Source organism: Pleuronectes platessa, chromosome 24 (genome assembly GCF_947347685.1).
Source record: "Pleuronectes platessa chromosome 24, fPlePla1.1, whole genome shotgun sequence".
Lineage (NCBI taxonomy): Eukaryota > Metazoa > Chordata > Actinopteri > Pleuronectiformes > Pleuronectidae > Pleuronectes > Pleuronectes platessa.
In genome coordinates, this window is record NC_070649.1 from 3,601,980 (window position 1) to 3,614,745 (window position 12,766).

At 41.2% G+C, this 12,766-nt stretch overlaps 1 protein-coding gene across 1 annotated transcript; it reads right to left on the bottom strand.

Moving 5' to 3' along the window:
* Nucleotides 1-3,914: 3,914 nt before the first annotated feature.
* LOC128431191 (homeobox protein engrailed-1-B-like) lies at nt 3,915-7,413 on the bottom strand. Its single transcript, XM_053417426.1, has 2 exons — nt 6,879-7,413; nt 3,915-4,234 (listed from the first exon to the last, which is right to left on the bottom strand). Exons 1-2 carry the CDS (start codon nt 7,411-7,413, stop codon nt 3,915-3,917), a joined length of 855 nt encoding a protein of 284 aa, XP_053273401.1.
* Nucleotides 7,414-12,766: the final 5,353 nt, after the last annotated feature.

Below are 12,766 nucleotides of genomic sequence, written 5' to 3' on the forward strand. Positions count from 1 at the left end.
ATGTGGGAGGTCAACCCCCATTTTGTTTGAATGACAGTTGTGGTTCACGTGCACCCCCCACATCTCCTATACATGTGCAAGTGTGCGTTTAATTTAGATAGATTTCATGTTATTGTACATTACAGAAATTACTTAGTGAAACGGTTAAGTGATTTAACATTTAACTATGAGGTTTTGTAAGAATTCCCTCTATTATTAATAATTAAAAGTGGAAATGCCATAAATCATAATATTTAATTTAATTTAAAATCCCCTGATTTTTAAGTGTCATTCTGCAGAATTACCCCTTTAAAATTAAGCTTTATGTATATTGTTTTATTGCCACTGATCAATTTTGAGTAGCAAATTAATGTTGGAGCTGTTCAAAGTTGAGTTAATAACTATTCTGTCATCTATTATCTTTAACTATGCATGGTCATATCATTCGTAATAAACAAAGCTTCAATATTTTTGAGTTATATTTAGCATAATGAATATATAAAGTAGCAGAAGGTGGGAATAGTTGTGTCAAATGTGTCAAATGCATATTTTGGAATCGTTCTGAAGGTTTTTGAATAATGCTCAGGGGCTAAGCAAGATAACATCAGTGTGGGGCGTGAAGTGTAAAAGGTCACCGTGCACTTTCAGCAATGCAAATATCCTGCATGTGCAAACAGTGTGCGTTTGTTTCCTCCTCAGTGTGACTTGTGATAAAACCCTGATTTAATGCCACATCAGAGGTTTGCACTGGTTCATGTTGACGCACACCAGTGCAGCCTCTGCTGCAGCTTCTGAACATTATATAACACCGTGGCTCTCGGTCCAGGCCGATAATGCTGGAGAATTGTGCATGCGAGCTCCGAATCCAACTGTCGCCCCCTTTGAACGGCAGAGATTTCCAGTGTGTATTCTCCTTTTATTGCTTTTCATTTGCATATAAATTAAATCCATATTGTGCCTGCGAGGCAGTCTATGCTAACTATGCAAACGATCCCCGGCTTTTCTTTGTTTTACAGATAAACCCTCGGCTTGCTCCTAAATGACAGGGTGGGTGGGAGGGGGGAGAGAGAGGAATCCTCTCGCTGTTTCATAATTGTATGAATTTTAAATACACTGTCATAAGACCCTCTTCCGCATTCACAGCAGGGAATCAGACTATCATTATAATATCCGAGCTGCAGAGTTAGCTGACCGTGAAGAGGAGGCCGCCTCTTCACCTCTGCTCACACATGCAGCCCAGATGGCCTCATGCAGACACTGGATTCAGAAACAATAGACCTGTGTGTTTTCTAAACATCAAACTTCATCCATAAAAAACATGATGCTATAAACGTATGTTAAAGCGTCTGGAGCTCATGAGGATACGTTTAGTTCTAGATTTTATTAGGGTTCTGCTTTATGGCCCAAAATTCTATCAAGATGAAAAATTTTCTTTATCAGCATATATTGATAATTAGTATGATAAGTGTTATTATTATTATCCCTTTAAAGATTAAAGCCTGATTTTTTTTTAAGGGCTGTGATAAAAATCTAAAATAATTTTACAAAGCTTTAGATCAATAAAGTGTTTTACCTCCTCACCGTTTTTTCACAATGTAGAAGAAATACATGGATATATCTTCAACCTTTATTGCTACTGATTAAAATTACATTACGATAATTACTGATATTGTTTTATTTCCCAGCCCTATTGTACATCAAAAAAGACAAACCCCTCAAATTACCATTTGACAGCGTCAGGATGAAATTAGACTTTGTGTCAAACTGAAATCAAGTCCTATGAATATTCATTCATATATTTAAGTGAAGGCTGGCATTAATTTAGTGCTGATATTACTGTGGGTCCCTCTGGAAACCGTTTCAAGGACCCCGGGAGGTTTTCGATGCTGCAGGGGAGACGAGCCCCAGCTTCTAAAAGACGGGTTTTCCCGAGGCAAAGCTCGGCTGCTGCAACATGGACGAAAAATAATCAGTGTATGAACTATTATTAAATAATAATCTATAACCTTAACAAGTCAGTTTTTTATTCACTCTTTTGTGTCTGGAGCATTTTCCCTCGGTTTAATTTGGCTGTTATGTCTTCAGAGAATTGCACATCAGGCTCGTAACGTGTATAGTCTTAATAAATGGACCAAAACATATAGATACATATAATAAAATGTCCATTAAATCTCGTGGAAGAAGCTGCCTACAACCAAAACAGCGTCTCCCAGCCCCTCGTCGTGGAAATCAATTACGTTCTGTGCGCTTATTAAATCTCTGCTCTGCAGGCCGAGCTGAACCTGAACGCATCATCGTCATTATCAGCAGCGGCTCTTGAAATGATTAGAAAAGAAACGCGGAGGCCGTGAACGCAGCCTCGTTAGCTCTTAATTAAATAATCCGCTCACTTGTGTAGAAGCGACGGAACAAACAGGAACCATATAAATCACAGACACGTCGGTGGTGCGTGTCGGAGGTTCTGATCACCGCAACATGGCGCCGCCTCCGTAATCCCGTCACCGTTTCATGAATTTAACAACAAAGTCGAGGTGAGCTTCTATTCTACTGCGATTTTATACGTGTTAGTAAAATAATATGGATTATTTAATATTAAAGAATAAATCGGTGAGTTTCACGCTGCACCATGTGACGTATTATTAAGGTTATTCACATTTCCATCCCTGGTTTGAACATTAAACATTAATAATAAATGATTTGGTTTTCTTCGTTACTAATGTAAATAGATTTTAATAAAAGCAATAATCATAGTTCACTGTAAATATGAGAGCTTCGGTATCTTATGTGTCTGATTCCTTGTTCTATCACAAACCTGGAAAATAAAATAAACTGGTCAATTATTTTCATACCAATAAAATTTAAGTTATGGTTTTGTTTTGTTAAATTTTCCCCTCCGCTCCAACATTCCTTCCAAAAACAGCAGGAAAATAAAACCTATATCAATAACAGCTTTGTGATCTGAACAACTTTCCACTGTAATCATATTATGCACAGTCCCTTAAGTTTTCACTGCGGCCGCAGACACACACACACACACACACACACACACACGCCATGTCACAGAGGTCACAGCCAGGCTCTGTCAAACCTGAACCCGAGGTCACGTCAGGCCAAACTCAACAAATAGGTCTGATTTAGGGAAAAGGAGCTCGAACCCAGACGAGGCTTCGTACAGCGAGCAGCGACTCAGGGTTCAGCCCGGTCGGGAAACCTTGTAAATGCCCAGAAAAGATTAATAGGTGAAATGCTATCCGTTGTGTAGAAACATGTAGTGTCGTGTGTGAGTGTGTGTGTGTGTGAGTGATATTTCTCTATTTCTGTCTCTGCCCCACCTCCTCTCTCACATATCAAAATAAAAAAGTACGCAGCCATAACTCTTGTTGTGTGGTTTCAGTGCAGTAAAACCTGTTATTGTTTTAAATCCTCTAAATAATTCCTCTCGACGAAGGGAAAGAAAGAAAGAATAATTTAGTCCATCAATCTACCGTTCTCCTTTTCTTTTTTTATTTCAGACTACATGTGGACATATTAAAATCTTTGGCTTGTCTGAGTCTGCGGAGAGATGTGTTGGATGAAGAAATGGGCGACAGGAGACCACGAGAACCTATAGAGCCAACCGGACAGTCTAAAAACAACTGGAACAGACAGAGGGGATGAGATGGCAGGTGAGGCGGAAATTAAATATACTGTATACAACATGATAACTGTGTGGCTATATAAACTTTAATAACGATCGCTCATTTATATAATTATGTCCATATACTGTTACCATAAACAGAAATCTGTGTTTTTAAATAGCGTCTCCCCCACTTCCAGTTCATTTTTTTTTTTTCATTAGCTCCAAAAGAGTCCAAAGAGTCAGGCTGCGGGGGCCTGAGCGTGGGGGGGGGGGGGGGCAGGGCGGGGGGGCTGGGGGGGAAATGTCCGGGGCCCTCTCATTCACTTTCCTCCTTCTCCTCCTGCACGGTGGTCGTGGAGTGGTTGTAAAGTCCTTGGGCCATGAGCTGCATGGCCAGGCCGTTCTTGTAGCCGGTGGCCTTTTTAATCTTGGCCCTCTTATTCTGGAACCAGATTTTGATCTGGGACTCGTTCAGGTTGAGTTCCGTGGCCAGAGACTGTCTCCGCTGCTCCGTTATGTAGCGGTTGGCCTGGAACTCAGTTTTCAGTCTCTGCAGCTGCTCGGCCGTGAACGCTGTCCTGGGCCGCTTGTCCTCCTTGCTGCTCTTCTTCTTTTTCAGTTTCCGTGTCCTTGGGCCTGATGTGGAAACAACAATAGAAAATAAAATATTTATTCTACTGCTTGACCACGGACAAAGTGTTACCCTAGATATATATTAGATATTCAGCCTCCAAGCTGATGAGTGATGATAGCAGCTGATTATATCAATATGATCGAATGTAGGTCACCACACTGTCCTGATACCAATGCACTTTGCATTAGATTTTCATACACTGTTCTCTGCCTCCCTGTAATATGTAATATATGAAACATGGAGGCGGTGGGAATAAATCATGTCAACAATAAGGCCACTCAGAAGGACGGCACTACCGTCCTCTGTCCTGAACCAGGTGTGTAACCAGCATACACAGGACACTATTCAATGTCCTTCACAACACAAAATACCACACAGCTCTGCTGGTGTGTGAATAGCAACAACAGATTTAGAGAAATATTATAGAATATTCAAGTATTGACTGAGGCTTTTACATATTTATGTACAATACAATACAAAGGGGTTGCGATGCTACATACTGTGACACTGTTATTACTCAATATTTTACGTATTTTTTACAAGTGTGCGCTCGAGGAAAGAGTCTATATTTCAGTCTATATTGATAATTATCACCATAAATGTCTCTTTGTTATTTATTTTAAGTTTTAAGACAGATTTTTGCTCCTGAGTGAAGGTTGTGGTTTAAAAACTCATCTTTAAGGACAGAGAACAACAAACATGAATCTGAGGCAGATGAATTATATTTTACACCTCCTCACTGTGCACAATCAGCAATATATAGATATTTATTACACTTATTACTAATTATATTGCGCTAATTATTGATGTTATATCGCCCAGCCCTAAAAACAGAAATCCACAAATAAGCGCTGAACGTTTGTTGTGTTTGTCGTGATTAAAACATAATAAAAAATGGTTGTTTTAGAGCCAAATGGTTGGAAAAACATTTCTGAAATAATAATCGATATCAGCAGATGATCGTGGACCATAGTTAGGTGGTCTCAGTGTCTCAGCTCAGTTGACATGAACAGGTTTGGACGTTCTGGCCTCATTAGATGCAGGCAGGCCTTTGTGTGGACTCTAACACAGGCCTGTGACATCTGACTGGTTATGGCGCCAAAACAAGCATCAACCTGCTGCCACGGTTCAAATGGAATAAGTTGCTTTTGACTGGAATCCCAGTGAAGACCCAATGTTCAGGTCCACATCACCAGGCTACTGTGCTCAAAAACAACAAGCCCCTGTGATACAGTGAGGGGACTCCATCCAGCACTGGGACTTGTTAATAATCAGGGCTGCACACTGGGCCTGAATGCATGTGCACGTATGATTCAGCTCAGGTAGCAGAGACGTGGCGCTCACACAGGGAAATGTGTGGGTTTGCATTGAAGCGAGTAGCAAGCATGTTGCAGTGAACACACCATGACAGTAAGTGACTGTTCATTTGACCCCGCGGAGTTAAAGAGGAACTGGAAGGAATGTTGTGCTAAAATAAAATTTATATTGTTTATTTAACTTTTATTTTAAGTGCTGTAGGTCAAGCAATGCAAAGAAAATTATAATAATAGAACACGAAGTTCACCAAAACAAATCCTATAAAAAGGAACATGCTCAGCTCCTATTAACACAATAAAAACATATTTAATGCTACATAAACAGATTCTCAAAATAAAAAAGGAGCACATATTTATATATATGGAACAACCTCAGATGAGGACTTTTCCCTGTGTTTTGCAATATTATTATAATTATTATGAAAACGCTTTGTGACCTGTAGCTGTAAATTATGCACAAACAAAACCTAATATCAGCCAAATAGTAGAACCCAACAATACACAACAATGGCGGCGATTCAAATCCTTTTCCATCACTACACTTCCTTTATTTATATTTTCTTTAAAAACACTCGGATAAATCCTCAATGTGTTTGAAGGCAAGTATTATTTTGAATAATTTATTTTAAAAAATCAAATAAGGTGCCAAAACAAATATAATAATAATATCGATGTTGTTATTGTACTTATCATTTAAATCCTATATTAATATACGCTTCTGTAATTGAACTAGACTCTAATATTTGATAAAGGACTCAATCTAAAGCTATTTAAATATTATGGAGCTGTGTGTTTATTTGTATTATAACATTTAAAATTTTAAAACACAAATACTGCTTCAGCTGCATTATTATAAACATTACATTGTTTTACACATATTTTATTTCTACTGTCCAATTATATATTTTGGTGCGTTTGTCGTTTGCAGAGAAAATTTTAAAAATAGCTTTTTGTGTTCTCGCCAACGAAGACAAACGACACGAAGCTATTATAATAGAATTATGATTTAATTATCAGCATTTGTAAGAGTAATATGTCAGCTTGTTGTGTTAAAAAAAGCATTTACACACAAATAGTTATTATGGGACTATAACACATTAATAACGCGTGTGTGAGAGAAAAGAAGAATTGGAAATGAATGAATATATTTTCGTATTCATTCTAATTTATATATATTTAAGTGAAATGTTATTTTGGCTTCAGGATAATTTTGACCTCAGTTTAAATTAAGTTCCCTGTCACAACAAATCTTTGAGGGACCCACGCAGAGCAAGCTGCCCGGCGGTGGAGCCCCTCAGGCGGGGTGATGCGGGGACTACTAGCGCCTTACCAGATGAGGGCCGGTCCGAGTACCGTGTGCAGTAGACCCAGGCGGGCCACAGCAGCGGCTGGCTCTCCTTACTGGGGGCCGCGGCCGCCCCGTTGCCGCTGCTCACGACCACAATAGACGAGGGGCTGTCCGCGTATCTCCCGGTGCCGGTGCCCGCCGCCTCGCCCTGCTTCGACGAGTTCTGCTTGGACGAGGGCGACGAGGACGTGGAGGACGAGGAGCACGGCGACGACGCGGTGCTGTCGCTGCTGCAGTTCGAGTCCAGGCACAGAGAGCCGGTGTGCGCCGGCGGCCTCGGCCCGGCCAGCGGGTTCACGTTCTCGCGGCCCGGCGTGGGGCTGCGGTAGGCCGGCTCCTTCCTGCTGCCGAAGTCCGGCCGCAGGATGTTGTCGATGAAAAAGTTGGTGGTGTGGTGGTTCTGCTGGGCCGCCTGGTGCGGGAGCATCAGAGGCGGGGACGGAAGGTTCGGCGACAGGGACAGGCTCTCCTCCTCGGTGGAGTCCCGGCCGCTGCCCGGCTCCTTCGACTCTTCCATGGCTGCTGGCGGCGAGAAGCGTCGGCGTCTCCGCGGCGGACTCCACTTGTTGCCCGCGTCAGTATCCAGAGTTTCACCGACACACGCACGCACGCGAATCTTCTGCTGAGCGCCTCAAATCACCCGCAGCGGCCGCATGTCGTGTCCTCCTCACAGGCTTCCGTACGCGGACATACCGGACAGCTCCCGGTGACTTCCCGGTGCTGCAGAATGGTCTGTCTCCTCCGAACGCCCCGAATCCCCGTTATCTGCTCCCGGGAGTGTGCGTGTGTGTGTTCGTCCCCTTTACTACACCCAGCCGGAAAGCACGTGTGCGCGTGCATGAAGCGCATCGGGCCAATCAAGGGCGCAGATCGTCCCTGTCAGATCTTGTGGTGGCCAATCAGCGGTCGCCCTCGAGCACGCGCGGCTCGTAGCCCGATATTTTTGTTTTTTCGGGGTTTGGGCACGTGCATGTAGTCAGTTAAAAAACAACAACACGAACGATAGGAATAAAACACACACGGGAAATATGTGTAAGTAGTAAAACACAAACAGAAATAATACACAGCTACAAATACTCAATTTAAGCTTTTATTGTTTAGGGAATTTATTTATTTATTTATAAAATTGACTAATACCTATTTTTAAGGAATTTATATTATATATTAAGTTCGCTCACACAATCATTATTTGTAATGTGTGTTTTTCCATCAGTGCAAAATGTAAAAAAAATCTTCAACAGGATTTCGTATGCGTTTGGACACCATCGTGAAAATGAGCCTGAAACGTGCTTTGGAAAAGACGCCAAAGTAAAACCAGGGAAATAAAAACCCAGCTCTTCTTACTTTAATTGAACCACTTCGTGTTTCTTAGTAAATTCAAAGATTTCCTGCTCTTTTTCATAATTTTCATTTCATTTCTTCCCCAGCACCGTCACACGTTGACCTCATTTATTTCTATTCTCCCTCCAACTCTTTGAATTCACCTTTAAAAGCGCCTTTGTTTGTGTCGCTTTGCTTTTAAAATCTGTCAGGAGGTATTTTATATAATTAATGTAAAGCACTTTAAATTGCCTCGCTGTCGAAATGTGCTACAGGAGTAAACGGGACTAGTTCCTGTCTGGTGTGATGCACATTCATAATTTAACCATTCATATTGTGGCAGCTTTTGGCAGCACGACAAAAAATATAAAACAATATGAAATAAATACAATTGTGTGTAGCCCTGCAGGAATATAAAAAAAAATCCTGTTTAAAAAAATCTCACTAAAACAATTAAAGAAATGCCAGCAGGCTCTAATTGGTGATTAGAAGTAATAATAATAATATTAATAATCCTAATAGCAGCAGGAAGTGTGGACGTGTTTGTGAAAGTGAAATCTTTATCCCACGCGCAGGCCGGTGCAGGAGGAGCGTGGCTACTTAATTAAATTCCAATTAGGACAGTATCAATGCGCTGTTGTAGCCGCGGCGCCATTGTGACTAAATGAGCGCGCCTCTTATCTGCGAGCTGCTGGAGAGGCCGGGCCCGCGGAAGATAATTTATAGCTTTTAATTAGTCTTCAAATTAGTCTTCATTCCGCCCGATCAGCCCGGCGTTCATCACCGGGAGCGGCCCGAATAAAAGCGGCCCGGTGAAAAGCTGCTGTCACCGGCTCCTGGCAGGGCCCTTAATCACGGGGAGCCAGGGGCCGCGCTACAAGCCTCCTAATTTCCAAGGTGCTGATAAAGCTCGTTGAATAATAGCGCGGGCCCTCGGAGACACCATTTACAGAAATGACTTTATTGACGGCTTAACGTCGGTGATTCATTTCACCTCTCATGTACCGGGAGCCGGATTTGTCGCCGTAATAGGATGATGAATGCACTGACGGATCACAGCCCCGCTTTTATTGAGTAGCCCATATAGTGGAGGTGCGTCAGGTGGAGCGTGCACGCGCTCTGACACACACACACACACACACACACACACACACACACACACACACACATGCAGGGGGGTGAAGCTATCCTTATTAGGACTTTGCATTGACTTCAATTCATTGTGTGCAGCCTGTGACCAAAAGGATTATCCCTAGTAGCCATGACCAACCCATGTTTATAACCTTAACCATGATTCAACCCATGTTTATAACCTTAACCATGATTCAACCCATGTTTATAACCTTAACCATGATTCAACCCATGTTTACAACCTTAACCATGACCGACCCATGTTTACAACCTTAACCATGACCAACCCATGTTTACAACCTTAACCATGACCAACCCATGTTTACAACCCTAACCATGACCAATCCATGTTTAAAACCTTAACCATGACCAACCCATGTTAGCAACCTTAACCAACCCATGTTTATAACCTTAACCATGACCAACCCATGTTAGCAACCTTAACCATGACCAACCCATGTTTACAGCCTTAACCATGACCAACCCATGTTTATAACCTTAACCATGATTCAACCCATGTTTATAACCTTAACCATGACCAACCCATGTTTACAACCTTAACCATGACCAACCCATGTTTACAACCCTAACCATGACCAATCCATGTTAGCAACCTTAACCATGACCAACCCATGTTTACAGCCTTGACCATGACCAACCCATGTTTACAACTTTAACCATGACCAACCAATGACCAACCCATACCTGTAACCATAACCGTAACCTACCGACAAATCACATGTTAACCCTGCCCTCAACCATGACCAACCCATTAACCAACACACAATTCACATCTTACCCATTAACCATGACTAATTTATGTCTAACCCTATAACCTCCACCTAACCACAATCCAAATCTTCACCCTTATATTGACCATAACCACATTACTAACCTAAACCATGACCAATTCATGCCTAACCTCATAACCCAACCTATACCCACATTTCACCTCTCATCCCTTTAACCTTGACCAGGACCAGGCTTTGGTCCCCATGAGGTCCATTTGTCCTGGACAAGGTCTTGAAGCCAATTCAAATTAGTACTCACACACACCAACCAATAGTTCAGTGTGTGTGTGTGTGTGTGTGTGTGTGTGTGTGTGTGTGTGTGTGTGAGTGTGTGTGTGTGTGTGTGTGTGTGTGTGTGTGTGTGTGTGTGTGTTATTAGGCCCATGCAGTCACAGAATGCTCTTCTTCCTGTGTGAGGGGTTAAATGAAGCACATGTAGCCTAAAGCCAATAAAAGGAGAATAGACCTACACACACACACACACACACACACACACACACACACACACACAAACACACAGCCTGCAGGTTATTCTTCATTATTCTTCATATGTCCGTCTCACGTGTTGTTCTAGCGCTCTGGCGTCATTCTGGCTTGTTATCTCGTTTCCAGTCTAAATTACAGACCTACAAAACCAGACTGAAGTGTATCAGAGGCCCAGTTAAAAGCAGCTGTCACACAATCCAAACTGGTTCCCTCCAATTATCCCAGGGAATGAATCTCATCACCTCCTGTAGTGTGTTGAAATGATTTTTATTTGAAATAGCCTATGTTGAAAGGCCAGGTAAGTTTTTTCAATTGAAAATAAAAAAAAATTCTAAAATTCCACAGAAGCCAGGACCATCAGTGGAAATGAGACGATGAGATGTTGGTGTAAAACGTTGCCTGCAGCTTCACAGAGAAAAAAAGATTAAACTGCTGATTGACGTCAATCAAAACAGTTCAGGTTTTGACCAAAACTACGAAATAACTATGATTTTAACATCTGCATTAGATTTACTACAGGTTCACTGTAAGAAAAAAATGTTTTATACGTTAAAATACAAACACTATTGTCTCCACTGTAAAAGAGAACAATGAAAAATAAGTGAACCTCAAATAAAAGTGCACGAAATGTGGATTTTTCCACACGAAAAATTACGCTTTTTTAATCAGAATGCATCAGTTTACACAGAAATTACAATAAAGCTCCAACACTTCTTTCATAACGACTAAATCTAATTCAGTTGTTTGCTCATTTCTACTCTTGAAACTACAATATTATCTCTGGTTTTCATAACTATTTTTTAAACCATGCTTATGTTTTTATTTTTTTGAATGAAGATAAAAATATTCCTTACATTGCCACACATAATGTTCAGGAGGATTGTGGAGCTCTGACTGTGTCTCAACGTGCTGCAGCTGCGTGCTTGTGCTTTCCCCCTAGTGGAGGAAGGCGGTACTGGGATTTCACCCTGAAGGCTTCTGCATTCTTTCCTTCATGCTCATTCAGGTTGAAGAGCTACATGAGCAGAGGTTGAACGTTCACCTCGCAAAACTTTAATTAAATCAGATCATGTATTTGTATCAGAGGGGGTTGTTGGCGTGAAACCCTGCCACGGCCCTTGGGCTCAAGTCTCCACATCTGGAAAGTGCCTAGTTTAAAGCAACTGTATGGCTCTGGCGACATCTAGTGACTGAAATGTGTAAGTGGCGTCTGCAGCAGGTCCTTGGAACATACAGAAATGATTCCCTGCGTATGAAATAAATACTTTTCTATACAACTGGTAAAACAGCTGAATGCATTTTATCAAACAAAACATTAAAATAGAATCTATGGTATTTGTACTCTATTAAATATTTCTTAATTATGCCTTTTGTAATTCAAAGGTAAATATTTTACTATTTACTGCAATTATTTGACAGCTTAAGATAAACTAGACAACAGTATATCATACAAAATATATATCACAGTATTTAATATCATGTTGTGTACAGTAAAACATGTTTACAAATTAATGCAAATATGTTTTACTGTGTACAGTTTCAATGGTATCAGCTGTTTTCAACCAGTCTGCACACGCAGCCTTGCACTACCCTGCATGTCCACTAGATGTCAGAGTACAACAGCAGTAAAATCAAAGTGCTGCTCTGATCACTTCACGTCATCAGAGGAGAATAAAACGAGGGTTACAAATAAAACTGACTCGTAATCAAAGATCAGAGGCTTGTAACTAATGAGAGTTGTTTTGAAAAACGTGTTTTCTTTCTTCAAATACATCAAATACAATAAAACTTAATGCAAATACTTTAAATACTTATCTGAAGGCAAAACGTCTCGATCAGGACCTGGTGGCTCGTTGCAGTAGTGGTCATAAATCCCACCTCCTCCATGTTAGCAGATGGGATAATGAGAAAACCAAAAGTACATGAAATACTTTGTTCTCAAAGATGGTTTCTGTCATTTAAAGAGTTCATTTTTTTTGATAAGTTTGGTTTTAATTGATTGAGACGATATTAAAGCAAGGTGGGATGACAGCTGAGACTGACTCACGATTGGTCGAACACAAGGATCAAAATGACCTTGACGCATCCGCCGCTCCATTTCTCGATGATGAAAGAAAGTGTAGAGGCGTCGTCCATCTTTAC

What these genes read in the sequence shown, in the direction of transcription:
- LOC128431191 (XM_053417426.1), bottom strand. Translation starts at nt 7,413, where the DNA reads ATGGAAGAGTCGAAGGAGCCGGGCAGCGGCCGGGACTCCACCGAGGAG. An exon ending in CTCGGACCGGCCCTCATCTG is followed by an intron (nt 4,235 to 6,878) that starts GTAAGGCGCTAG and finishes TTTCCACATCAG; the next exon opens with GCCCAAGGACACGGAAACTG.